Raw genomic sequence first — 26643 nt, forward strand, 5'->3', positions numbered from 1 at the left:
CAACTTTGTGTGAGTCCCATCCCAGTGCTCATTTCAGTCCGAACACAGAGCCGCTCACACATTGCTGATTCTGGGCAAAGGCTCTGAGGTCAGATCGACCGGGGTTGGAAAATGGTGCTAAATGATGGTCCAAGGCAAGTGACTGTGACCTTATGGTGACTCAGTTCCTTGCATCCCACACACCACCCCACCCCCTGCCAAACTGAAGGTAGTAGGAGTTTCTGCCTCATGAGGTAATTGTGAGAACTGAATTGGTATATATGAAGATACACGGAAAGCTTCTGGAGAAATGCCTGTGACCGATGAGCCCCACAAGTAAGTTAGCTATTACTCAGTCATGTACTTAATAAACCCCTGGTGTTTAGTAAGGGCTGAATGTGTGTTAGCGGCATCTGTTGTTCCAAAAAGGAAAATGGATGGCTGTGTGGGCACAGGCTACAGTGTCAGCTACTCAGCTATCTTAGAAAGGGGCCATAGTAAAACAGGGCAGCCCTGGTGGGAAATAATCTGACATACTATCTAAGGGAACCAAAATGAAAACTTCAGAGGCTGAAACAGGCATGTGGAAGGATTAAGTCTGTGGGGGGTGGGCTTAAGTCCCCCTTTCCAATCTCTAGGCAAAAAAAAAAGCATCATTATTCAAAAAATAGTTTAGGCTTAAGTGGTAGGCTACAAAAAGCAACACAGAATATTCTTTGACACCACGTGATACAATGTGAAAAAAAAAGTCCAGATATAAAACTGTATGACACAGTATGGTTCCACCAAAGAAGATATGAATGAATGTTTATGTTGTTACGTGTAAATATAAACACTAAAAAGTCAAGATAAGGCAACCCGTGAGGATGTCAACCATGTTTCTAAATGAGTGGCTGGAAGGCACAAGAGTTACACGTTCGGATTTATGCTTCACTTGTGTTAAAGGATGTTCATGCCTGGCTCAGGGTTTTCCCAGGTGCTTAGGGGGAAGCACTATACCTGTTGGCTCCTTGTGCAGCATCATAGGAACAAGTTAGCACTAATAAGCTGATGCAAGTCTCTCCCTGCTCATTAATAAGCTGTATCACTTTAGACAACTCCCCAAACTGCTCCTGATTCATGGTGCTTTATATGTAAAATTCAGCGGTTTAGGCGAATCAGCACCTTAACCAAGATCAAGACCATATATACCACACACCCCCAAAAGGTTCCCAGATAATCTCCTCTTCATCCTCTGGCCCCTCACAAACTTTGATTGGCTTTCAGTCTCCTTCCTCCTCTAGAATTTGGTATAAATTGAATTAAACATCTCATAGTTCTTTGTGTCTGGCTTCTTTTAACTCGGCAACCTTTTTTTTTTTTTTTTTTTTGAGATTCATCCATCCATGCTCTTGCCTTTTTCTTGCTGAGTAATCTACTCCTGTATTGATTTGGTTTTTACCTTCAATGTTGTTTTAATGAGGTTTCAGGAGGAAGTGAAAGTCCATCCTTCTGTCCAATCAGCCAGCTTCTTGGTCAGTCTTCTGTTCTTGTATAAAGGATATCATTAACTACCTTAAGGTCTTTTTCAGCCTTTTCTATTTTTTCTATTCCCCCAGTACCATCACTCCATGTGCTGAGTTTGTTCTGTCCCTTCCATGCTTGCCCTGGGTTGTGACTGCCTCCTGCAGAGAAGACTTCACTGTCAAGTCAGCCCAGGGCTCCTGGGAGCTTGACTTTAATCCATACCTGGCTCTGGGCTCGCCAGTGGTTTGACTTCCACCCTGACCCTACCACTGGTGACCTCTGCCTTACCTCTGAGATTCCCCATTTCCCTCCTTCCTTCCTGCCTGCCTGCTTTCCTGCCATCCTTCCTGCCTGCCTTCCCTTTCTATCTCTCAGGAGACTATTCTCCACTTCTTACACAGGAATTCTTATTTCAAACTTCCCAGCATTGCTACATATTTATTATTATTGGAATTTATATGCATTCATTATTCCAACAGGATTATTCCAAAACCACAAGTATGAGATGTTTACATGAAATACTGTAAAACAGCTGCACTCTCATCATTTAAATTGTTCAGGCAGTTCTCAACTTGGTTTACACACGCCAGCCACCTGGGGAGACTGAGAAGCATCACTAGCTCCAGGCCACGCCCATGACGATTAAAACAGACTGGGGTCAGGCTCAGGTAGTTACATTTTTAAAACCCTTTGTGTGATCGCAGGGTGCAACCAAGGTTGAAAACCACCGTGTTATAAGGCATCAGCTTTCAGGGTATGCTTGCTAGAAGACCTTAAGAACGCCTACCCCCTCATTTTTCTGAACTTCCAGTCAGGGCTGTTCTGGGAACCTAGTGATTCCATGAGCTTAGAGCAGGGACTGGCAAGCTATGGTCCATAAGCCTTACCTGGCCTGCAGCCTGTTTCTTTTTTCCTTTCATTTTAACGGTTTTATTGAAGTATCCGTTGATTTCCAATGTTGTAATAGTTTCGTGTACAACCACGTGATTCAGTTTCACACCTACAGCACATTTCAGATTCTTTTCCCACATAGATTATCACAGAATCTTGGGTGGAGTTGCCTGTGCTATACAGCAGGCCCTGGCTGGCCAATCATCCCTTATACCTCAGTGTGCATATGGCAGCCCCAAACCCCCTGTTTCTGTACAACCTACAAGCTAAGAATGATCTCTACATATCTGAATGGTTAAAAAACATCCAAAGGGGAATCATATTTCCTAACTTGTGAGAATTATCTGGAATTCATACATCCCTAGCCATGCTTACAGTTTTATTGGAAGACAGCCGTACTGTGTCTGGGCCAGCTTTTGCTCTACAATGGCGGCTTTGCATAGCTCCAGAGGAAGCTGAAAGGCCTGCAGAGCCTCAAAGATTTGTGATCTGTCCCTTTCCAGGAAAAGTCTGTTGAGCTCTGGCTTAGAGCAAGTGCCCTTAAAGCCAGTGCACAGTAACTGTGGTAAGTGGCTGACAGACCCTTTGGCTAAGCCTGGGAAGAAGATTTACTGTAGTTACTTGGGACTTCATTGCAGGGTGTGCCCTTCCTCTGTAGCCCACTCATTCACAGTGTTCTGGGTCAAGTGAGGGAATGGAGTAAGGGATTATCATTCACCCTCCAGATAGCTCACATTACCCGTTCTACTAGAGTTTTATTTATTTCTTCTTGTGTTCTTGTACTTTATTATTAGGAAATATTTATATTTTATTTAGTTTTACATGGATGAATGCAACTTTAGAGGATGGTCAGGTATTTCCAGAACCTAGGGATCTTTTGATCAACTGGCCACCCAGATCAATATTGCTCTAGATTAAACCAATGTGTGACTACCCTTTCATCCTTGCTGCTTACTGAGGTCAACATTACTTACCTTGAGGCAGGAGCTTAACTGCTCCTACTGGGCCTGCAACTCCAGGATCCCATCACCCCCACTGCAATGAGGTGACCATGTCAATGGCAGGACCTCCCATCTCATCCGTGGCCTACACAGTCAGCCACTTCAGAACACTTCAAAGACAAAGATGCCCGCTGCACTAATATGTTTCTCAGTGCTGTGGGGAAAGGAGTGTCCTCTGAGTCCATAACAGCAGCTGCCTGGTCCAGCAACACACTGACTTCAAACGCATCTCAATGCAAGGGACCACAGGCAGTAACTCTTGCAACTCTCTCACCATGGCGTGCCATGGAACACCAATGTTCCATCCTCTACTCACCTGGATCCTTACTGTCTTCAGAGCCTCTTGGGCCCGATAACTTTTCCTAGATGCCCACTTCCTTCTGGGGCCTTCCCTTTGCTTGCAACCAATTTTGCTGTCAGGTATTCCACTCATCAAAATCCCCACTTGTTTATGCCAGAATTTGTTCCAGCTACTTTACGAAAAGTAAGACATTCTTAATAAACTGTGTGGCACAGCTTAGGAAAACACTGTGAGGGCCAGAAAAGTGGGCTTGGGTGCTGCACAGCCAGGGGCGCCCATTCATGCTATGGGGCTGTGACAGCTGAAACACCATTGCTTCCTGCATGCTACCTGACATGTATGCATTCTAGAGCTGCTCTTAGGGCTCCATAAGAACCAGAGGCCCCTCCCATCATCCACAGTTGACCACGTCACTGAGCCGTACATGGTTTCCACATCATTCAGTTACATACATCTCCAAGTCTCAGGATGGTGTATAGGCCTGATAAACTCGAGATTTCATTTAGAACCCTAGCTGTAAAGGGTTCTGGTAATTGTGTGTACACACACACACACACACACACACACACACACACACACATGTTTCCTTTCATGGTTTTAGCTTCTTAGCCTCTAAACAACAGGAAAGCTTATGAGTGTTTCAGAATGGAAATGGTACTTTCTATTTGTTACAATTATTTTGTCTATATTAGTCTAACACTCAACAAACTTATGAACCTCAAGCATCAACTTTAATTTTCTGCCGCCTCTCTTGAATTTATATGAAGATGACTATATGATGTTGACAGCTGTATTTTCTGTATACACTCATGAATTCACATATATATAGATAGATACACATATGTATTCTGGCTTACTGTTCTGCCTACAGAGGTAGTATGAAACAGAAAAGCGGTTGGGGAAGTCATCTTTGTCTCTTTTCTGATTTTAAATGGAAGGTGGTTTTTTTGTTGTTTTGTTTTTTGTTTTGCTTTTTAGGGCTGCACCCTCGGCATATGGAGGTTCCCAAGCTAGGGGTCTAATGGGAGCTGTAGCTGCCGGCCTATGCCACAGCCATAGCAACACCAGATCCGAGCCACGTCTACGACCTACACCACAGCTCATGGCAACGCCAGAGCCTTAACCCACTGAGCGAGGCCAGGGATCGAACCCACAATCTCGTGGTTCCTAGTTGGATTCGTTAACCACTGTGCCACGACAGGAACTCCGGAATGTGTTTAATGTTTCACTATTAGTATGCTGTTTGATGTAATGGTTGTTGTTAGTTTAAAGAGACTTCTTCTGCTTTATCGATTCCTGAGAATGACTGTTGTTGTCATCGTTTACTGCTGATTGGTTGTTTAACTTTTTTTTTGTAGGCCTTTTTTTTTCTTTTTCTTTTTTTTACTGAATACTTTGTGATTATCGTCCTTTCCTCCTTTCCTTATTCCCCTGATGGGCTCAATTGCATCACAGGTGTCCTAAAACTAAACCAACTTTGCATGCCTGGGATTATACCCAACTCTGTCCTACTGAGTTTCCTCTTGGAGCCATGGCAGGATTTCAGTTGCTATTAATTTATCTTTAGTTTTTGCATTTGTGAACTGAGATCGGCTAATAATTTTGCCTTCCCATGTATTCTCTGTCAAGAATACCTTGAGTAATACTAAGATTTTTCACTTCTTCAGCATGGAAACTTGTGGTTTTCTCTGAGATCTGTCTGTTGACTCTAAATTTCCAATATATCAGCATAGCTTTTTCCTAGCACTATTGTGTCATTTGACGCTTTGTTGAAACTGCAGGTTTGACAGCTTTTTTCATTCCAAAGTGGCTTATCTTTGCCTTATCTCTGATTTTCTTGGTCCTCCTGGGGAGAGGGTTCCTTATTGTCTTATCTCTTTAAAGTGCTTGCAGCTAGCATTTTTAGTTGTTGAACTCTGTCATCTCTGTTATCAGTTTCATTAATGTCTGCTCTTATTTTTATTATCTTTCTTTGACAATAGCAGAAAGACATGAGATTACTCTTTGTACATTAATGATCAGTGAGCAAGCTTTTCATCTACCATCAGGTTTTATTTTGTCATTTTTATCCTTGAAAATAACGGACACTCAAATGTCCAATCCATTCATCTATTTGGACGAGAGCTGCAGTTTTGCCGTGCTCATGTCTTTAGCCAATGCCACCATGTCTCTTCAGGTCCACTTTTGGCACATCAGATGATTAAGGCAGAGGGAACAAGAACATTGAAGTAATAGGATCTCTATTGTAAATACAGGTGACCCTCGAACTTCGTGTACAAGACTTGGATTGAAATGGACAGTCTATCCTCACCTAGGGATAAGGTAAATGATATTTTATCTAAAATTAATTATATATTAGTTTTCATACTGTTTTTATAACTTTGCTTTCAAAGAATTACATAAATTTAGAGTATGCCTCATGCTCTCTCTCCCTCTGTGTCTATCTATCTCTAGTAATTAGAGAAACTCTGTATCAGCCCATCATCGGCACAGGTATGTGTTTTTGTTTTTGTTTTTGTTTTTTTAATATATATCTGTTTCCCATGGCGTATCATGAGTGTGACTGTGATACTGCATGCCATAAAAGTTTGGTAATGATTCTTTCCTTCGTGTATTGGCTAGGCTACCATGAAGCAGTGGTATCCATCACACTAGACAACCATAAAGCAACCATATTGCTGCTTCTTCATTATCAGTGCACGAATCCTTATACCTGTAAATGAATATGAACTTCACTTTCACATCATCTTTTAACTTTTGGTGTCTAGTGTTAGTAATATGTAAAACATCTACAGTGTTTTGGATCATATAATACAGTGTGGATGTAGGTACTGACAGAATGATTATTCTCGTAAACAGATGGTGCAAACTTTCAGTATCCGTAAACAGAGTACGGTACCGTACGTGTATTTTCTCTTCATACAGTTGTCTTTTCTTTGACCGACTTCAATGCGAAAATACACTCTATAACACATGTAACACCCCAAATAGGTGCTTTTTTTCACTGTTCACGTTATTGATAAGGCTTCTGGTCAACAGTAGTTATATTACATTTGGGGGGAGCCAAATGTTCTATGTGAATTTTTCAAGTGTGCAGGGGCTTGGAGCCTCCCCCACCCCACCCAATCCCCGTGTTGTTCAGGCATCACCAGTATATATGTATTTGATTTAAGTGAATAGCATACAATATAGGAAAGAGTATAGAAAGACCATCGACTTTGAAAACATGCCTGTCTGGATTCAAATCCTGGCTCTGTCCCTTACTGCCCAGATGATTTATGCAAGGATTCAATCTCTCAGAGCCTGAGCTGCATCAAGCAGGAGTCAGTGGTGTTGCTTGTCAAGTGTTTCCGTTTCTCCCCTGTCCCGGGGCGCCTGGCAGTACTGCACTTCCTGATTTACCCCCTCAGTTTGGGCGGGGCGATAGATGTGACTAGTTCTGGCTAATGGCTTTGAGTGATACGTGTTATTTCTGGGCCAGAACGTATAGTTGTTGGCTTGACACCTCTCCAATGCCCCGCCTCCAGCTCCCTTAACCTCCTTCCCTCAGGCACAGGGATTGACAACTTTCTAGATGGTGGCCGCTCTGTCAGTTCGTATCCCTGAGACGTTTCAATAAGAACAGATCAGCTCTCCGACATCTGTCACCCCGTGACAGCTGTGCAATTGCCACAGACATGTAGTGGGAGGTAGGTATCCGCCCCCGAGCCTTGGGGATTGTCTATTACCACAGCCCAGCCCAGCCTCTCCTGACTCGTGTATTTCTATCGGTAAACTGAAGTAACACCCTCTCAGGGTTTTTCTGAGGGTTACGTGAGTTGACTTACACGACGAGGTCACCACAGTCCTTGACTCATGATAGGGACTCAAAACACAGCAGCTTTAATGGTTAAATAATAATAACAAAACTGTTTTGGAAACCTGTGTATTGGGACTATTTCAATGAGAGGCACTGTGCCTGCTGATCCTGATAGGTAAGGTGTATCTTGCTTTCCCGAGGGGGGCGCTATATTTGCTCTATAGTAGACAAGACTTCTTCACAATTTGCACTGATGCGCTTATTTTTGCTGCCACGCTATCAGACACATGCTTTCTGAAGAATGAAGAAGTGAAAGGGTTTAAGCAGGAGAGAGACTGGCCAGTGAGATAAGATAAAATGAATTCAAGAGCAATAAGCCATTTCTTCATGAGAAGAAGAACAGATGGTGATTATTAGAAACAAAAATTCCCTTGTTCTCAGTAAACAAAGGCGCGAGGTTTGAAAGTGCTGGAAGATTTCGTTTGGACAGGTTTCCCCAGACAGTTTTCTGAGGAATGCTCCTTCCTCAGATGCTCTGTGCAACACTGTTTCATTCCCGCAAGAGCTGGGAAAGCTATCCCTCCCCTTAGGCTTATGATTGCATGTTGGCATCTTATCTAAGAAACCTCCTAGCATGAGGAACTCCATTTACCTTCAGTCCTGTGTGTCCCACGCTTCTCTAAAGGCGAGTCCATTTTTGTTGTTGCTGATTTGGGGGCCTTGTGTCTGGCAGAACCAGCTTGGAAGTGCTGACATGAGAGAAAAATAAAGTGGATTATTTAAGTGGCATGTAATATGAACTATCACAAGCGACAATATTCTTGAGCCATGTGTTTCAGTCCCCTATCAATGTAAACATAATGTTGCTATCTGCTCAGCTTAACCCATTCAACACCGGTTTCATGATGTACCAACTATGAGGAGCACCTGGGATCGCACCGAAGATTTTTTTAGGTCGCGTCACTAGTATTTTCCAAGTGAAGGAAAGGGGGGAGTTTTCAAGAAAGAATCTAAGCAGGGAGGGTTAGAAAATCAGGGGGGAGAGCAGAAACCACTAGTGTCTGCCCGGATTACTTATTTAAACCTTTCAGAGAACCTAAGCACCAAAGGATTGTGACTCCACTCCCAGAGGTATTTTTGTAAAACTACTGAACTTCAAATTAAGTATAAGAAATAAGGTCTGAATCTTCACGTCAGGGCCACCTTGACGCTGTTACTGAACTATTTAGTTCCTGAAGATGCTGTCCCTCATATTCTCTCTCTCTCATTCTCCTTCCCACATTCTCCTCCTCCTCCCCTTTCCATCTCCCTCTCACTCTGCTCGGTATCTTCCCTGAGCACATCTCTGGAATGTCTGCAGGGGAAAGGTATCTAGGGAATAAAGGGACTCTGCAGAATCAAGTAAGTGGCACAAGTTAAGCACAGAGTTGGAATCGTCTATACACGCTGGCATCGGGGAGGTCTCTGGTGCCCTTGATGACAATACGTTAGAGGAGAGCCGACGATGCCATCACTCTGAGGACAGGGAACCAGGCAGGGTGATGAGCTTTCACCGGGGGCGGGGCAGGGGTCCCACCTGGCCTCCAGGGCCCTGCTGCTGAGAGAGGACACACAAGTCCATAAACCCCATCTGCCCTACCACCACCCCGCGCTCCCAGGCAGGACCTTCTCGTCCCCCACTTCACTCTACCAACAACAGCTCCCGTGAGCCCAGATTCAGGTTGCACACTCACAAGTTCTCTCTGCCAGGAGTACAAGAGTTAGGCCACATTCAGAAGCGCTCCCCCTACCTCTGGCCAACCCTCTCTCGGGCCTCTGCTCTGTGGTCAGGCTGTGGTCTGAGGTCACCCTGGCGCCGGGAAAAGCCCCCTTCTTGGGAGTGAACTTCTAGAACCGGCGGGCAACCCTCCCACCTGAGTACCGCCCACCGCGGCAGGATACAAAAGTGGATGGAACGGCTGGGATCTGAGCAAGAGTCTCATCAAAGTTCCCCCTGAGCCAGGGCACCCACAGCCCGTGTAAAGGTCTTCTGCACCTATAGGCCTGACTCCTTTGAAGGCCAAGCCGAGCCCTTCAGTAGACCGTGCCCACGCTTTAAGGGCAGGCTCTCCTCACGACCAAAGGGCGTCACATGACCACCTGAACCACAGAGCTCAGAAGCCCTCCACTTTCAGGGAACTGAGAGGGCTGGGTCTCACGTGACCACGACCTGTGGCCATAGGATCCACGTGACCAACAGCCTTCTGGAAGAAGCTACAGTGCTCGGCACGACTCAGAGGGCCTTGTGTGCCACGTGTGGTGCCTATACATGAATGGCCAGAGTTAAGTAGCCCACAACCTTCACGTAACAGAGGGGGCTGAACTTGCCATCTATGTGGGGGGGACGGAGGGGAGGGGTACCAGGCCCTAGCACCCCATGACCCTAGGCAGTGGATCACAGTCAAGGGCTCAGTCTTCCACGTCCTGGCAGCTAGTAGGGGTCACCTGAGAGAAGGATCCACATGACAGGCAAGATGTAGGAGTCCATGGTGCTCTAGTGACTTGAGGGACTGGATCCACCGCATGGTCCCTGAGGCAACAGGGCTCAAGAGACCACATGCTCTTTGGGTTTAAGAGCCCAGGGTGGAGTTCCCATCATGGCTCATGGCTCGGTGGTTGACGAATCTGACTAGGAACCATGAGGTTGCAGGTTCGATCCCTGGCCTTGCTCAGTGGGTTAAGGATCCGGTGTTGCCCTGAGCTGTGGTATGGGTCGCAGATGTGGCTCGGATCCTGCGTGGCTGTGGCTCTGGCATAGGTGGGCGGCTACAGCTCTGACTAGACCCCTAGCCTGGGAACCTCCATATGCCGCTGGTGTGGCCCTAGAAAAGACGACCAAAAAAAAAAAGAGCCCAGGGTGATGACAGCACAAGTAGGGCTGAGCCGGTCAGGGAACTACTGCCCACAGGATGGCAGCATCCCCATGACCTGCAGCCTTGGGAACCCACAGTCTCATGTGCCTGGGAGGGTAGAGTCAGCTTGGTGCCTGCAGGGTCCAAGGACAGTAGGGTTGCCCTTGATCTGCGTGTTTTACAAGAACATTACCTTCAGCAGAACTGAGATCTGCAATTGCCCACATTCTGGGACCTCCGTGATGTTGCTCACCTCCTCAAATTAACATTTATTTTGTCAATGGACCATGGATGAGAGTGTCTTTGTGGGAGTCGCATTGTCCAGTAGTGAAGTTGCAGCACCCTGCTGCAGTTAAAAAAAAAAAAAAAGAAAGAAAGAAAGAAAGAAAAAGAAAAAAAAAATCCCAAACCAGACACATTGAAGAGGGTAAGAACATTTTCACTTTACTGATATGAGTCTTCCCCCAGGGTTACACAGAGTAATGCCTAGAGAGACACCCTGAGTCAGCAATTCCCCCCATGGGGGATTGTGAGGGTGTGGTGAGCCCCCGAATTACCAAGTGGTGTTAGATGCTGCCTAAGTATCCCACTTCCTTCTTGCCCAAACTGAGAGCACAGAGGTGAGGAGCATGCTGAATAAACTGAGACAGCAAGGGGCAGGGAAATGGGGCCAGGCCTCACCGCAGACAGGGCACCAAACTCAACAAAGGGCTGCGTTTCTACTAAACTGCTTCACGGACTGTACTTCAGAAACCTCATAGGACCCATCACCTGCAGAAGCACCAATTCGCCCAGGAGCACCCCCAGCACTCCATGTGCTCCTCCCCCTCAGAACTGGCATTCCACTGATGCCCCTGCAGACGGTACACTCAAGCCTCTATGGACCATGCACAAGAGCATAAGGAGAACCAGCACCACACACACTCTGCTAGATTGAGAGAAGGCACATACCTTAAATACTTCAGGGTGTCACCCTAGAGAAAATAACCAGGGAGCTGTCCACGTGTGTTAGCTCTGTGCAGTCGAGGAAGGCATACATCATCCTAACAGTTCCTTCACAAGGGGGAGCAGGAGTGGAACAGGTGAAGCCACGGAAAAGGCTTCAGAGACCCCTCAGCATCCCTAGCTTGGCTGACTGGTGCAGGTGCTTCTCTCATGAAGAAGGCCAGGAAAGACTGTTGGAGGAGATTTCTTCTTCAAATGCAAAGACACCAACATGAGATTTACAGGAATAGGAAAAATCTAGGCAGCCCAACCAGTGACACAAGAGAATTTCCCAGTAACCAATCCCATAGAAATGGAGGTCCATGAATTGCCTGATAAGGAATTCAAATAATTGTTTGAAGGATGCCCAGGCAGCTGCAAGTCAACATACATAGACAACTCCACGAAATCAGGAAATCAATACCTGAACAAAGTGAAAAAGTCAACAAGGAGATATAAATCATAAACAGAGAACCAAAACGAAATTCTGGAACTGAAGACTGCAAGGGATGACATTAGAAATATAATACAGGGAGTTCCCGTCGTGGCGCAGTGGTTAACGAATCCGACCAGGGACCGTGAGGTTGCGGGTTCGATCCCTGCCCTTGCTCAGTGGGTTAACGATCTGGCGTTGCCGTGAGCTGTGGTGTAGTTTGCAGATGCGGCTCGGATCCAGCGTTGCTGTGGCTCTGGCGTAGGCTGGTGGCTGCAGCTCCGCTTCGACCCCTAGCCTGGGAACCTCCATATGCCACTGGAGTGGCCCAAGAAATAGCAAAAAGACAAAAAAAAAAAAAAAAAAAAAAAGAAAGAAAGAAAGAAAGAAAGAAAGAAATGTAATACAGAGCTACAACACCAGACTCCATCAAGCAAAAGGAAAAAAAAAATCAATGAACTCAAAAACAGGTCATTTGAAGTTAGGTAATCAGAAGAGAGGGGAAAAAAGAATGAAAAAGAAAGGATATGCCTATGGGATTTTTTTTTTTTAATGCATGAGAGGAGACACAGGAGGAGAAGAGATAGTGAGAAAGAAGAAATCCTGTTCCTAGAAATAATGGCTGGAAAGCTTCCAAATGCTGGGAGCGTCATGGACATCCGAGCTCATGAAGCTCAAAAGTCCCCCAACAGTATCATCTCACAGAAGGTTATACAGGGACCCACTGTGATAAAAATATCCAAAGTCGAAGGAGGGAATTTTGAAATCAGTGAGACAAAAGCCGCTTGTCACAAACAAGGGCACAGCATAAGGCCAGCAGGAGACTGCTGCAAAGAGCCCCTGCAGACCAGGAGCATGTGGGATGATCTAGTCAAAGAGAGAAAGAAAAAAAAAAAAAAAAAAAAAAAAGCCTGACAACCAAGAATACTCTATTCAGAAAAAGCCATCGTTCAGAAATGAAAGGTAGATAATGACATGCCCAGACAAACAAAAGCTGAGGGAGTTATTCACCACTAGGCTTGCCTTACAAGAAATACTAACCAAAAAAAAAAAAAAAAAAACACTAGTTAACAATGTGAAAGCATAGGAAAGCATACAACTCACAGGTAAAAGGAAGCCTCTAGTTAAATTCAGAACACTCCAACACTCTAGCGGTGGTGGGTAAAACACTTGACTTTAGTATAAAAATGAAAAGACAAAGGTATGAAATACAAGTACAGTTGTAAAAATTTGTTAATGCACACTAGGTAAAAAGACATAAACTGGGACTTCAACACGGTAAAAATCCAGGGGAGAAGAAAAAATGTTAAAGCGTAGTATATGATCAAAGTTAAGTTGTTACCAGCTGAACACAGACGGATATAACCATAAGGTGTTTTATATAAGCATTGTGGTATCCACAAAGCAGAAATATAGTGTAGGAAGAGAAAAGGAAAGTAATCAAAGCATAGCACTAAGAAAAATACCCCGTCAAAACACAAAGGAAGACAGCAAGAGGAAGAACAGAACTAAGGAGCTGCAAACTGATAGAAGACAATTGACAAAATGGAAATAGCCCATTTTGTTACTCATCGGCAATGACTTTAAAGATAGTAATTTTATATTTGATGGGTTATATCCCCATTAACAGACATAGAGTGGTGAAAACGATTGACAAGGAGTCAAGAAATAGATACTTAGTGTCTACAAAAACGCATTTTAGCCTAAAGGACACATAGGCTGAAAATGAAGGGATGGAAAAAAAAAAAAAAAAAAGACTCGAGAATGCTAACTAAGAGAAAGAAGCAAGAGTGGCTGTACTTACTTCAGAAAAAAATTAACTCATTTGAAGTGTCACAGGGCGTTAATCATTAGGTTATGATACTCAGGGGAATTCATCAAGAGGGTAGAAGAATTACTATGTTTTCACATATGTATATGGTGTGAAATGGTGAATGTTTACTATAATCAAGCTCATTAACATGTTTACCACCTCCGTGTTTACCTTTCTTTTCGTGGCAGGAGACTTAAGATCCACTCTCTTAGCACATTTCAAAAGCCTATAGAGTGTTAATCACTATGGTCTTCATGCTGTACAGGAGAATTTTTCACTGTGAGTCCTATGACCACCATCTCTTAATCTTTCCACCGCCAAGCCCTTGGTAAACACCATTCTACTCCCTGCTTCTAGGAGTTGGATTTTCTCTGACTTGTTTTAGATTCCACATATAAATGATGTTGTGTGGTATTTGTATTTACGGGTCTGGTTTATTTCATTTAGCACAGAGCCCTCTAGGCTCCTCCATGTTGTCTCTAATCACAGACTCTTCTTCCTTTTAAAGGCAGTATAATACTCGTATGTACCCCATTTTCTTTATCCATTCCTCCCGTCAATGAACCCTTAATTTGTTTCCATATCTTGGCTACCGTGAGTAATGCTACAATGAGTAGGGGAGTGTTTTGCTACTTGTGTATGTATACCCTGAAGTGGAAGTACTGAATCTGGATTGTATGGTAATCTACTTTTTAATTTTTCGAGGAACTTCCATGCTGTTTTCCACAATGGCCTTAGCAGTTTACATCCCCAACAAGAGCACACACGTGATCCCTTTTCACTATGCCCTCAAAAACATTTATATCTCGAGTCATTTTCTTGGAAGTCATTCTAACAGATATAAGGAGAAATCTTTTTGAGGTTTCGATGTGCACTTTTCTGACAACGTGAGCTCTTTCAATGCATCTGTAGGGCATTTGTATGTCTTCTTTGAAAGAATGTCTGTCTGTTCATGTCCCTTTGCTCCCCTGATGCCTGCATTTTTAACTTGGATTATCTGGGTTTGGGGTTTGGGGGTTATTTTGGTTTTGGGTTTTTTGCTGTTGAGTTGAATGAGTTCTTTTTATATCTTTTGGATATTAACCCCGTATCACTTAAGTGGTTCGCAAATGTTTTCTCCCATTCTGCAGATGACCATTCCTTTTGTTGTTTCCTTTGCTGCGCTGAAAACAAATTTAGTTCGATGTAGTCGCACATGTTTCTTTTTGCTTTTGCTCGTTGTACTTTGCCGTCAAATGCAAAACAATCAATGCTAAGACCACCGTTGAGGAACCCTTCCTATATGCTTTCTTTGAGGAATTGTGTGGTTTGAGGGCTTGTGCTTAAGTCTTTAATCCATTTTAAGTTGACTTTTATGTATGGTGTCAAAGAGAAGGATCTGGTTCCTTTTTTTCTTCTGGAGATACCCAGTTTTCCCAACACTATTTATTGAAGAGACCATCCTTTCCCGACTATGTATTCTGGGTGCCTTTCTTGAAAATTCACTGACCGTGTATGCATGAGTTTATTGCTGGGCTGTCAATTCTATCCCCCTGGCCTATGTGTCTGTTTTTGTGCCAGGGGCATAATATTTTGAATACTATGGCTTTGTAATAGAATTTTTAATCAGAAATTTTGATGATTCCAGTTTTGTTCTTCTTGCTCAAGATGCCTTAAGTGATTTGGGGTCCTGTGATTCCATATGAACACTAGCATATTTTGATTTCTGTGAAAAATGGCTTTGGAATGTTGATACAGAGTGCATTGACTCTGTAGATTGCTTTGGGTGGAACAAATAGTTAAACAATGTGATTCTTCCAATCTAAGAGCATAGAGGTACTTGCATTTACTTGCATCTTCCCCAGTTTCTTTCATCAACGCTTTGCAGTTTTCAAAGTACAGATCTTCCACTTTTGACATTTATTCCTAAGTGTTTTGTGTTTTCTTTTTCTTAATGCCACTGCAAACAGGACTGCTCCTTAATTTCCATTGTGGATAGTTTGTTGTTAGGGTCTAGAAGTATGATTGATATTTTGTTATGAGCAACAACTACGACTGGGCAGTCTTCAGTGGTGAAAGATATGGGAGATCCACAGGGCCCTAGGGGGCTATTAAAGTCCTCAGTGCCAAAGGCTGCTGGGGTCCTCTGAAGAGCAGGACACTGGGGACCATGGTGGCTCCTGCTTTGTGGCTGATACTGGTAGACCCTGCTCTTCTTGTCCCTGGGTGGATCCTGTCTCCCAAGCCATCTGGGTGAGGGTGAAACTGAAGCAGGTCCATTCTGCAGTGGCCTGAACAGCTGAGGAAGCTGGTCCCTCACCTTTCTCTTCTTTTTCCTGCGAAACTCTCTGTCCAGGGAGAACCCTTTCAGGCTGAGCAGTATTGATCTGGGGGCAGGGGCGGGGGTGGGGGTGCGGAGGGGAGGGCGTGATGTTGCTAGCAAAATGATACTGTTCTTCCTACCCTTTTGGGGTGGTTCTTCCTAGGTTTTCTGCTCCACGAGGTTGCTGCAGCTTCTTAAGCAGACTCCTGTGTCCTCTCAGAGTTATTTTGTTTCATGGGAGCTGTCTAATGGCTGCTTTTGTAGGGAGAAGGAGGCTGGGATCTCCTACTCTGCCACCTTGCAGACATCTCTTCCCAGCTCAGTCTTAAGCAGCCTTATGCACCCAGGTTCCTGGGAATGGGTCTTTTCATCATTCCTGTCTTCCTCCATGCAGCAGCCAAACTCAGCCTTGTACTAGTGATTGATTTTGTGCAGGAGAGAGTTTCCTGCCTTCACCTCCTCAGTGGTGGGAGATCTCTGATGTTATTGGTAAAGGGTGATGAGCCCTAGACACTTTCCTTCTCCTTAAGAAATGGTAAGGGTTCTTTCCTTCTACCTTCCCATAGCATGCCTGTTTGCCTGTGTGTGACCTATTGGTGATAAACTTTGCTTAAAGCTTTTGGTTCATTTGAGAGAAGGGTATGGGCGGGGGTGAGGATTCATGGCTTTTCTGCAGCAATGATGTCCCCTCCAGCCAGTGCACATCACTCATGAGGGTTCTCTCTGTTCTCCTCCCCTGTTCCCAGTCTTTCTTGTGGGCACCTAGTAGAGGTCCATGGATAAGTGCATGCAAGTGAGTGTGAACTCCCTTTGTGTCCGGAACGCTCAGAGATTTCCTACTGTCAATGAGCCCACACTTGACCTTTACAACTCATTGAACTTGTGAGTTAATTCCTTCTACCCCACTTGCACAGGTGGTTAGGGCTCCTTCTTCCTGTGTTGTTCCAGAAGTCCATGCAGCCAGTCTTTCCCTGGAGAGACCTGACCCTCCTTGGAATTCAGTCTATTTGGTTGTCCTATAGGGACTTTGGCCCACTAATGGGCTCAAGTGAAATTACGATCGTGTAGCTTATGTGGCTCTTTCTCCTCGATTCGGTGAGCATGATGCTCTTCCCAGCTTTATGCTGCTTTTTTCATGCAAGTGGCACTCTTTACACTGAAGCTTCCTTATCCTTGAGACTCTTACTCTACTTGATTGCTTCAGTGAGAAGTAATGTAGTAGCTCCAGTTTCCTAATGAAGTATGCTTCGCGATGAGTTCTTAGCTACAGAGAACTAACAGGTGACTGATTGCCAGCGTCGTGCAGGGGGGTAGGGGGAGGAAAGGACTAGGTGAGGGAGATTAAGAGGTACAAACTTCCAGTCCCAAAATAAATGAGGCACAGGAGTGGGAAATATCATCAATAACCGTGTCCTGTCTTTGTATGGTAAAAAGTGACCTGTAGACCTATTATCATGGTGATCATTTTGAAAGGTATAGAAATATCGAGCCACTGGGTTGTGTACCAGGGCTTCATATACTGTTGTAGGTCACTTACATTTCAAAAGCAAACATGGAAACAAACTAACTCATAGAAAAAGAGATCAGATTTATGGCTACCACCAAAGAAGATATACAGATGGCCAACAGGCACATGAAAAAACCCTCAACATCACTAATTATTAGAGAAATGCAAATCAAAACTACTATGAGATACCACCTCACACCTGTCAGAATGGCCATCATTAGCAAGTCCACAAATAAATGCTGGAGAGGGTGTGGAGAAAAGGGTACCCTCTTACACTGTTGGTGGGAGTGTAAATTGGTAAAAGTACTACGCGAAACAGTATGGAGGCACCTCAGAAAACTAAATATAGAACTATCATATGATCCAGAAGTCCCACTCTTGGGCCTGTATCTGGACAAAATTTTCCTTGAAAAAGATACATGCACCCCTATGTTCATCGCAGCTCTATTCCCAATAGCCAAGACACGGGAACAACCTAAATGTCCATCAACAGATGAATGGATTAAGAAGAGGTGGTATATTTACACAGCAGAATACTACTCAGCCATATAAAAGAACAAAATAATGCCATTTGCAGCAACATGGATGGAACTAGAGACTCCCCATACTAAGTGAAGCAAGTCAGAGAGAGACAGACAAATACCATATGATACCACTTATATCTGGAATCTAATATATGGCACAAATGAACCTTTCCACACAAAAGAAACTCATGGACTTGGAGTACAGACTTGTGGTCGCCAAGGGGGAGGGGGAAGGAGTGGAATATAGTATTGAGAGTCCGGGGTTAATAAATGCAAACTATTGCTTTTGGAGTGGATAAGCAACCAGATCCTGCTCTATAGCACAAGGACCTATCACTAGTCACTTATGATGGGACATGATGGAGGATGATGTGAGAAAAAGAATGTGATAGATATATATATATATATATATATATATATATATATATATATATATATAATGTGACTGGATCACATTGCTGTCCGTAGAGGTTGACAGAACACTGTAAACCAACTACCATGGAAAAAATAAAAATCGTTTTTTAAAAAGGCAAAAAAAAAAAAAGTTTGTGGTTACCAGAAACAGGAAATGGAGGGAGGGATACTGGGTTAGAAGGTAGTCAAAAGGTATAAACTTCCAGTTATAGGTTAAGTAAGTGCTAGGGATGTAATGCACAACATGATAAAATACTTACCTCTGCTATATGAATTATATGGTAGTTGTTGAGGATGTAAATCATGAGAGTTCTCATCGCAAGGCAAACTTTTTTTTCCTATTTCTTCATCATTGTATCTATATAAGGTAGGGATAGTCACTAAATTTATTTTGGTAACCATTTCACGATGTACGTAATTCACATCATTATGCTATACACCGTCATCTAATACACTGCTATATGTCAATTATATTTCCATAAAACTGGAAGATAGATAGATAGATAGATAGATAGATAGATAGATAGATGATAGAGAGATAAAGAGAAAGAGAGATAGATGAATACTTTTTGAAAATGAGTTCTAAGGCTTTGGTCTCCTGCAGCAAAAGAAATGAGTTGCTAGACTTGTGCTGGTCTGTGTTTGTGACCCTAACAGAGCAATCGAGGGCTCTGTTGTAGAAATAGCCATAAATTCTTTGAATGTCTTGTTATTCTGAAAAATCATTTTTAATGATTCCCTCGCTGACAAGTCATTTAGGTCATTCTTCCAATCTGCAGACAGCAAAGTATTGGGAACCACCAGTCTTGCAAAAGGAATTTCTAATCATGCCATTCATGTTGTCAATACCACACCAGTCATGTTCCTAATTATCCCTTTGCTTAGTGCTCTAGAATTTCCTCTTTATTGTGGTTTCTAAGGGAAAGGCAAGGCAAGGCAAGACAGATTGAACAGGTTCAAGATGAGCTAGTTTGAGTATTTTCGGTGGCCACTTAGGAAGGGGGGTGGGTTTCTCTAGTCTTTTGGTACCTGCAGTTGAGATGATTAGGGCAAAGGGATAAAGGCCCAGAGTGTAAAAGCCCTGTGAGAACCCAGACACAAGGTGATGAGGGGTAGAGCTCTGTACAGATTGTCTGCATAAGAAAAGCAGGCTCAAAATCAAGAGTCTGCTATCTAGGAATAGCTAGCCTTCACAGGGGCAGTCTCTCCAGTGACAGCAAGGATGTCCAGATGTCAAAACATTAGAAAATAGAGAAAGTAAAAACACATAATTATACACAACCTAAACAGAAACAGCCCCTGCCTGCATGGAGTCTATGGTCTGGAGTCCTCTTGTCCAATAAAGTACAGTATAAGTCACATCAAAACAAACAAACAAACAGAAAACAAAAGGAAAACCAAAAGTAAGAGTTTAAAAAGGTGAGTATGATTTCGGTTGTGAGTTTGTCATAAATGCCTTAATTAGGCTGAGACATGTTCCCTCCAGACACACTTTAATGAGCTGTCATCATGAATGGATGTTGAATTGTGTCAAATGCTTTTCCTGCTTCTAGAGACAATCATGTGATTTTTATCTTTCGTTTTGTTAAAGTGGCGTATCACACTGATTGATTTGCAAATACCGAACCATCCTTATGACCCTGGAACAGATCTAACTTGATCATGGTGTATGATCCTTTTTATTTTTGGATTTGTTTTGCTAATATTTCATTCAGGATTTCTGCATTTACATTCATCACAGATATTGACCTGTCATGTTCCTTTTTTGTAGTGTCTTTGTCGGGTTTGGGAGGCAGGGTAATGGTGGTGGCCCGGTTGCATTTTTATTTTCTTTGATGAATTTAAGTGCAGTGTGTTATACACGCCTCATTACTTAGATATTTTAACATACCTGTCTTTTAAGTCAGAACTGAGCAGCAAGTGGAAATAAAAACAAATTATAATTTTCAATTACTAATTTTGAAACTGTTTCTCTAAGTCTCTGAAATTCAGTGTATCATTTTGCATGTAAGCAATAAAAATAATAATTTAAAAAAATTTCCTACTGAGTCTTTGAAATGGATTTATCATACCAACATATTAATCATATAATTGTCATTAATTACTTTTATGCTCTTTCTCTTAAGAAGGATGTGTATATATATGTATGACGGGGTCAGTCTGCTGTACAGAAGAAACTGGCACAACATTGTAAATGAACTATACTTTAATAAAAAAATAAAAAATGAAATGCAATCTGTATTCATCTCAACAAGGAAACACTACATACAAACTACTAATTATTATTCTTTTTTTTTTTGGTTACCAAATCATTGACATTTTCTGTTACCATTTCAACATGTAAACAATAGGAATAATCTATGCATTAAGTTTGCATTATGTTTTCTCAATAAGTCTTTGAAATAAAATGCTTTATCACTTTGACATGTGAACATATAAACAGATAATTATTTTAACATGTTTCTTACAAAGCCTTTGACATACAACGTCATCATTTCAACATGTAATGATATAACACAACTAAATTTACATTCCTTTATCTTTACCGTCTTTGTTATACAGCATGTTATCATTGTAATATGCGAATAATACAGGTAAATTATCAGTTAGCTCTCTCTTACTAACCCTTGGATACACAGTGTGCATTTAACACTTAGGGTGCATCGCATTTGAGAGTAGTCAAATTTCTAGAGCTTGGGAGCCGCATATGGTTAGAATGGAGCATACGCAACAGTGAAAGGTCAGGTGAGTGTGGAAGGGCAGACGGAACGAATACATAATGGAATACTGTGTACTATGGAGGAGATGCCTATGGTACATTAAAAGAGAGCAAGAGCAGAATAAACCTAGACATAACAGAAAACCCATCTGAGGAGGTAACATTTAAGCCATGAACCCAGGGCTGCACAGGTGTCTAACAACATAAAGAGGCAAATAGGGTATGAGCAAACTATGTCAGGCAAAATGCAGAAAAAAGCCTGGTTTATGGGGGGATAAATAATTTCCCAAATGCTCTGAGAAAGAGTGGAGAAACTGATAAATCATGGGAACATGAGAGCAAGGACTCTTTCTTAGAAAATAGAACAGTACCTAAATCACAACAGATACTTGGTGAACATCTGTGGCATAAGGAATAACTGAGCCAGGGGCCTGTTACTGAAATCAGGCAGTAACACGCTGGTGAAGACACCAGTAGGTAGTGGGCACAGTCTGCTTGTTGCCTATTACTTGAATATAGTTTCTCATAAGCAACCTGAGGCCCAAAGAAATACAAGCAGTTTTCAGATCACTAGTCAGTAAAATTATTGGTTTCAACTGTTACCACATCTAGGGAGAGTTTCGATTGATGTGACTTGTGTCAAGTGCCCATCAATGGACCAAAGGCTGAGGACAAGGAAATGATGTACCACAACTCGGTTAGCTTAATGTGGTTAGTAACTTGAGCACTGTAGTTAGTAACTAGAAGATGTAGAAGACAGTGGGCAAGAGAGCAAGAAGACCTTTCAAGTTCCTCTCTTCAATTTTTAACGTTCCTCTTTTGGAGAGGTCGGTTACATATCCAATATTCCTAACCTTGGTTTCCCAGAACAGTCCAGCTTGAAAAATGTGTATCTACAAACAAGGGCTTCAGGCAAAGCAAGGGATGCTTTACTGGCCACACGTCTGTGTGGAAACAACTCCTTTTCCTGTGGAAATCACTCAGAACAAGTGGTCCAGTTCATGTCATCCCGATGGACCACCTGCAGCATCACCTTCAATTGGGCCTGAACCTCAGCAAGTTTCTGTCGGTCCAAACTGTCTTGAAAATTCCATTCGTCATAGCAATGGACAGGAACAGGGTAAATCACATGCTTCAGGTTCGTCAGGGTTGTCAAGTGCTGCAGAAGGCTCTGGAGCACAGACATTGTAATGGGGTTGAAGGCAAAGCTAAGGACACGGAGGTGGGAACAATGGCTCAGGGCTGGGAGGACAGCAGAGAGAATAGAATCAGTTATCACACAATTATTGATCTCCAAGTGTTGCAAGGTGCCTGAGACCTTCTCCAGCAGAATCTGAAAGGGCTCGGAAACTTCTGGGATCTGGTTGTTACTGAGATTCAATACCCTCAGGTGGGTGGCCTGAGAGCTCTGGGACAGAACCGTGAAATCTCTAAGAGAAAGGCCACAGAAAGATAGATACAATGTATCCAACTGTCCTGGCAGGACTCTATTGAGAGAAAAAAGAAAGGTTATTTCAGAAAAATGAGGGCAATGGGTCCTGAATCATAGGTTCCTAAGGCTCTAAAATAAACAGCTGTGTCCAGATTTTGCAACAGTAGTTAACAGTTGTGGACTGGGATCAGACTTTATAGATTTGTGGCCCTGAGAAAGTGACTTTTCCACTCTGAGATGCAGGCTTGTAATCTTGAAAATGTGTACAACAGTAATGAATCTATAGGGTTGCGCAAAAGATTAAGTGAAAACATTGTATGCACTTGGTAGATAGGACATAAAGAGTGTTGGATCTGGTTCACTTCTTGGCGAGGATGGGCCTGGGAAAGCAGCCATAGGAGGGTTTCCTTTGACTGGCTCCCAGAGGACAAGCTCTCCAATCAGGGTCTGTGCCATGGAGAAAACACAGGAGCAAAACAATCTGGCGGTGTTAACTTATTCTGGCCCGGGTGTGGGCCTGTGCCTTCATGCTACAGCTTAATGGTTCTCCATCTGAATGCCTCCCCTTCCTCTCTAGAGAGCTGTAACATCCAATAGGAGAAGGACTGAGTCTTTTCCACCAATAGGTGTATAGACTTCTTAGAGTGTCTGCCCATGGTTACTGAATCAAGGAATGAATGAGTCAGCACAGCTTCCTTTCCTAACCTTGTCTTCTCCTCACCATAAGGAATCTCTCTCCCTGGGCTACTTTCAAACTCCCAGCAGTGTCCATGCAGAGGGAGAAAGAGAAAGAGGTTACAAGGAGCTTAGGAATACCCAAGCATGGAATCCTCGGTCTTAGCAATGAGAACCCCAATCCTCCCCACCCCCTCACCTGAGCAGTTTGTGCAGCTGATCTGTAAGGCAGAAGAAAGACAAGCTGAGCTCCTGGAGGTTGTCCAGCCTCCTAAGCCAGATGAGGAAAGATCTGAAGTTTCTTCTCCTATAAGTTTTAAAGGGAACATTGGATAGACTAAGGCTGTTTAGGTGGATCATCTGAGCCAAAAGTGTGATGACTTCACTCAAATAAGCCTGATTCACTTCTAGGTGATCAATGCACCCCAAATCCAGAAACTGTAGGATTCTTCTAAGGGCAGACATTTTATTGATTTGCAAATCTCTGCAGCAGAGGTGCAAGGACCCACAGCTCTGCTGAACTTTTCTACAAAGAAAGGAGTGGAACCGCTGTGTTCTCATGACGCTATTGAGGGATATGTCCACTAGCAATTCCATGGGTTCCTGAGCTGACTGAGGCTGAGACTCTGAATTACCAATCCCAAGGCACCTGACCCTATGCTTAGCTTCTTCGGTTTTAAGGATAGAGTCCTGAGAGTAAATGCATGACTGAAAACAGAAAGGGAATGTGGTCCTGATCTCAGAGCACGTTGTCTCACAGTCCGGGTCATGCCTTAAATCCAGGATCCTCAGTTTTGGCCCCCTGTAAGGAAAGGAGGAGACATAACACATGATGGGGTACTGATTTCAATATTGCCCAGCAAAGTCAATGATGGGAATTCAGGGACAGAACACTTTAACCCCTAGTTTTCACTTCATAACCATTCACCAAGACATGCTTTCCACACAAATTCGCATCTTTCAATTTTCTCCCCATACCTCCTTCAACTCTGGTCTTTCCCTGTCTGAATGCCCGTGTCCTCCTCCTGTGTAATCATCTCATGGGGAATATCCATCCATTGTGTCCTTAACCACCTCTAGCCTATACACAACTCTTTAAGACACTGAAATCCCAAAGGTGACCACAAGTGTTGGACCAATATAGCTCTGCAGAGAGCTGCACCACTCACCACTGGCTACTTTTGTAGAGATGTTAGGTATTCCCCTGTCCCAGGCTTCAGCATACTGTACCCTCCTGAGCACTCACTATGTCTCCAGTGTTCACAGTCTTACCGAGAAGAGGACTTCTGGGCAGGAAGGATCTGCAGACCATCGACCATGGCTTCCAAGTTGTCATAGTATTTCTCTTGTGCATTCAGTCGCCCAATATGGAGACAGCGAAAAGGCCAAACCCCCACAATTGCCTTTAGTATCTTCTTATGCCCACCCAAGAAGGCAGCATTGAACAATGGAACAAAGAGGTCTCTTGGGATTTCGCCCAGGGCGTGGATAGCTGCAAGCTCATTGCTCAGCAGACTCTTTGCAGCAGTTTCCAGGAGTGTGGCTGTGGTGTGTCGATCCATCTTCATAAACCTGCTTCAGAGGGAAGGATATTTAGAAATTCTGAGAAGCCATCTATGGTCTCTTATTTGCTTCCAAGGAGAGCTATGGACAAAATATGGATTGAAAATGTATACGGTGGATTGTATGGCCACCTCAAGTGACCTCTACCATGGGAAGAGAATGAAAATAGACTTGCATGTGTAGTTAATACACATGTATACGCACACACACATTTACATAAGATAAAATGCCATTAAATATCAGAGGTAAGTTAGCATAAGACAATATTAACCACCTAGCTTCCATCTTCCCAAAATTTCTCTCAAAAGGATACAAACCAATAAGGGAAATGTAGATCTGCACAAAAGTCACAGCCTCATCATTACTTTAAAATGGAGACTGCCAATAGCTCAAAATAATTGTGAGCAAAAGAGAGACAGCATCAAATCCCAGCACAAGATTTGTCACACTCCCATTGCAAGGCTTTCTGGCAAGCAAAAAGACAGACCAAGGAAAACTGCAAGAGCTATAGAAGAAGGAAAACAGTGAAGGCCTTAAAGTTGATTGAAAGCTACAGCAGAATATCTCAGCACAGAGTAATTCTAAAAAGACCAAAAAGATGTCCTAGAATGTGAGAGATCAGACTAGAGGGAAGGGACTCCAAAATCTGAGCTTTGGAAGGGACAAGGGAGGATTTAGAAGTGCTGTCCTTCAAAGATACATCTTTTAGGGAAGAATAAAGCAAAGCGGAAGAGAGAAGCATCTGCCGGCAACTGGATAATGATGGGGAAAAGAAACAAAAGGGGGAAAATAAGGATCTTGTAAGACATAAGAGAACCACCAAATCAGAACACTCACGACTTCTCCCTCCATCAACAAAACAAACAAAATAAATAAAGAGATTGTGATGCCAGGGAAAACATCACTAAAAAAAATCTAATGGTGAATATTTTACCTATGATACCAAAAGCAAGGTGGAGGAAGATGAGAAGACTAATGAACAAAAGTTTTGTGTTGTCAAACAATAGAAATTGCGCAACTAAAAATGAGAGAAGTGTGAGGAGTAGAAGAAAATAGAACAAACTTTTTATCATAATGCAGTAGGTGAGTGGTATCTAATACTGGGGGGAAATGCATGGACTAGACAGTAAAGTGTGAAGAAAACGGGTGTTTCAGGATGATATATAGTAAACATGACCAAATATATGTCTTAATGATAAAAGCCAAAACTCAGAACGAAGATACAAATCTTAGGAATATTTATGTACCAAATAACACGTTTATATAGCAAAAAAGCAAGGAGACTTAGGTAAAGGAAATAGCAAGGAACAGTTACATTAGGAGATTTACCACACCAAACTTACAAGACTGATCAAGTGGCATTAAAAAAAAGAAGTGGGATACAGACAATCTAAACAAAATGATTTGACAGAAAGCTGATGAGTAAGACAAAATATAATATAGAGATAGATATTGAGAATAGAGAGTATGTTCCTGTCAAAACTGGGATGCTAATTATCTCGCAGAGGCATCATTCATTTCTACAAAGTGGAAATATTACAAACAGTCCTCTTTAATCCAAATGCAACAAAAGTTGAAAATGGAAAGGCCTTTCCAGCTGAAAAAAATGTTAAGGCTTCTGTTTTAAAATGTTGAGTTAGGAGTTCTCTTATGGTGCAATGGGTTAAGGATCCAGCATTGTCACTGGAGCAGCTTGGGTTGCTCCTGTGGCACCAGTTCCATCCCCGGCCCAGGAACTTCCATATGCCCTGAGTGCAGCCCAAAAACATGTTTTAAAGAGGAGATACAAACTGAAGTTATAAAGAAATCTTTTAAAAGAATGGCCATGCAAAACTATGTATCAGTATCTATGGGATCCATGGAGAGCAGTGATCAGAGACAAATTCACAGCACTAAACACTTTCATGAG

At 42.9% G+C, this 26643-nt stretch overlaps 1 protein-coding gene across 1 annotated transcript; it reads right to left on the minus strand.

The window, feature by feature from the left end:
- Positions 22041-24733, minus strand: LOC100622504 (melanoma antigen preferentially expressed in tumors-like). Its single transcript, XM_003360396.3, has 3 exons — positions 24444-24733; positions 23371-23973; positions 22041-22551 (listed from the first exon to the last, which is right to left on the minus strand). The coding sequence occupies exons 1-3, from the start codon at positions 24731-24733 to the stop codon at positions 22041-22043; spliced, it is 1404 nt and encodes a 467-aa protein (XP_003360444.1).

The sequence above is a fragment of the Sus scrofa genome, chromosome X (genome assembly GCF_000003025.6).
Source record: "Sus scrofa isolate TJ Tabasco breed Duroc chromosome X, Sscrofa11.1, whole genome shotgun sequence".
Taxonomy (NCBI): Eukaryota; Metazoa; Chordata; class Mammalia; order Artiodactyla; family Suidae; genus Sus; species Sus scrofa.